General features: G+C 43.6%; 1 protein-coding gene across 1 annotated transcript; it reads left to right on the top strand.

The window, feature by feature from the left end:
* Window positions 1-654: 654 nt before the first annotated feature.
* LOC124655163 lies at window positions 655-1,036 on the top strand. Its single transcript, XM_047194111.1, has 2 exons — window positions 655-726; window positions 818-1,036. The coding sequence occupies exons 1-2, from the start codon at window positions 655-657 to the stop codon at window positions 1,034-1,036; spliced, it is 291 nt and encodes a 96-aa protein (XP_047050067.1).
* The last annotated feature ends 691 nt before the right edge of the window (window positions 1,037-1,727 follow it).

Here is a 1,727-nt window from a genome sequence, read left to right as displayed (position 1 = left end):
GTGGGTTGAGGGCAGTGACCCACAAAATACCTTTGATAGGCAAGTTGTCATGTATGGCAAAGGGGACCGTCCTATATTTATTATTCTTCCCGAGAGGGGAGACGAGATGGAACCGTTGGATGCCATATGAGAAACCACCTAAAGTCGCAAAATGTGAGAACCAGGATGACACACCTAAGGTCGCTCATGGTGAGAACCAATATGCCACAACTAAAGTCTCTCAAGGTGAGAACCTGGATGCCACACCTAAATTTGCTCAAGGTGAGAACCAGAATGACACCGAGCATGAACACTTGCAAGGTCTACATCAGAGTTCAAAGAAGAAAACATGGATGAGGTAGAAGAAAACACAGATGAGGTAGAAGAAAACACAGATGAGGTAGCAGGTAATTATCCCCGTGCTGACAAACGTGTTTCACATTTCATGTTTCATATTTTATTCATTGTTAGTGGAGATCAACGATTAATTATTTTTTGATCCATCTTGGAGATGATGAAGAGGATCAGGATGATGATGAAACTGGAGGTAAACGAAAAAAATTCAGCGCCAGGGAGTATTACTGCTTCAAGCTACAAGTCAGAAAAGGACTCTTTAACATTATATTGTTCGGTGCACGCCAATTCCAGCAATGGGCTGTTGACATGTACATTAAGATGGAGACAATGAGACTTGATTTCTTCTCCAAGCCTAAGAATCAAAAGCGCATTGGGGCAGAACTATACCAGGTACCACGGTGTTCTCCAATAATTATGATTTGTAGGTTATATCACACATGAATCAACTGAGCATGATGTTTTCATTGATTTATTTCTTAAGGGTGTTGTTGACGTTATTGATGCTGGCGAGACACGTGGTTCTGAGGTTGGAAAGAGAATCGTGCTACCGCGGACTTTTACGGGAGGTGATCGAGACATGCAGCGAAGATTTCTTGATGCGATGGCGATAGTCCAACGGTTTGGGAAGCCGGATTACTTCATCACGATGACTTGCAACCCACACTCGGAGGAGATTACATCTAGACTTGAACCCGGGTAGACGCCAGAAGACCGTCCAGACCTTGTGGAAAGAATATACAGGGCCAAGTTGCGAAATATGAAAGATATCTTAATCAAGAAACAGTACTTTGGTGAGATTGCTGCATATGTCCATGTTACTGAGTTTCAGAAGAGGGGGCTGCCACATGAGCACACGCTTCTGATCATGCGATCGGATAGCAAGCTAACAAATCCAGACGGGTACGACAAGGTGATATCTGCAGAAACTCCTAACAAGGACAGGTACCATGTATTGCATGCTCTGGTGGTGAAGCATATGCTCCACGGACCATGTGGTGCTCTCAAGAAAAATTGTTCTTGCATGATAGATGGTGAATGTCGATTTCGCTATCCGAGGCAGTTCTGTGATGCTATGGAGCAAGGAAATGACTCATATCCTATCTATAGGAGGAGGCATGATGGTCGTCGTGTGAAGGTCAGAGGAGCTGAGCTGGATAATAGGTGGGTTGTTCCATACAACCCTGGTCTCCTTATGCTGTATAATTGTCACATCAATGTTGAAGCTTGCTCTAGCATCAAGGCAGTGAAATATTTATTCAAATACATCTATAAAGGACATGATCGTGCTTCATTCTCAGTCGATCCTGTAGCAGATAATGATGGTGGAGTAATCAATGAGATTAAACAGTATAGATATGCTAGGTTCGTGGGGCCACCGGAGTCTATCCACA

Source organism: Lolium rigidum, chromosome 5 (assembly GCF_022539505.1).
Source record: "Lolium rigidum isolate FL_2022 chromosome 5, APGP_CSIRO_Lrig_0.1, whole genome shotgun sequence".
In the NCBI taxonomy this organism is placed as follows: Eukaryota; Viridiplantae; Streptophyta; class Magnoliopsida; order Poales; family Poaceae; genus Lolium; species Lolium rigidum.
The sequence above is the reverse complement of the archived record's forward strand: the minus strand, read 5'-3'. Positions and strand labels throughout refer to the sequence as shown.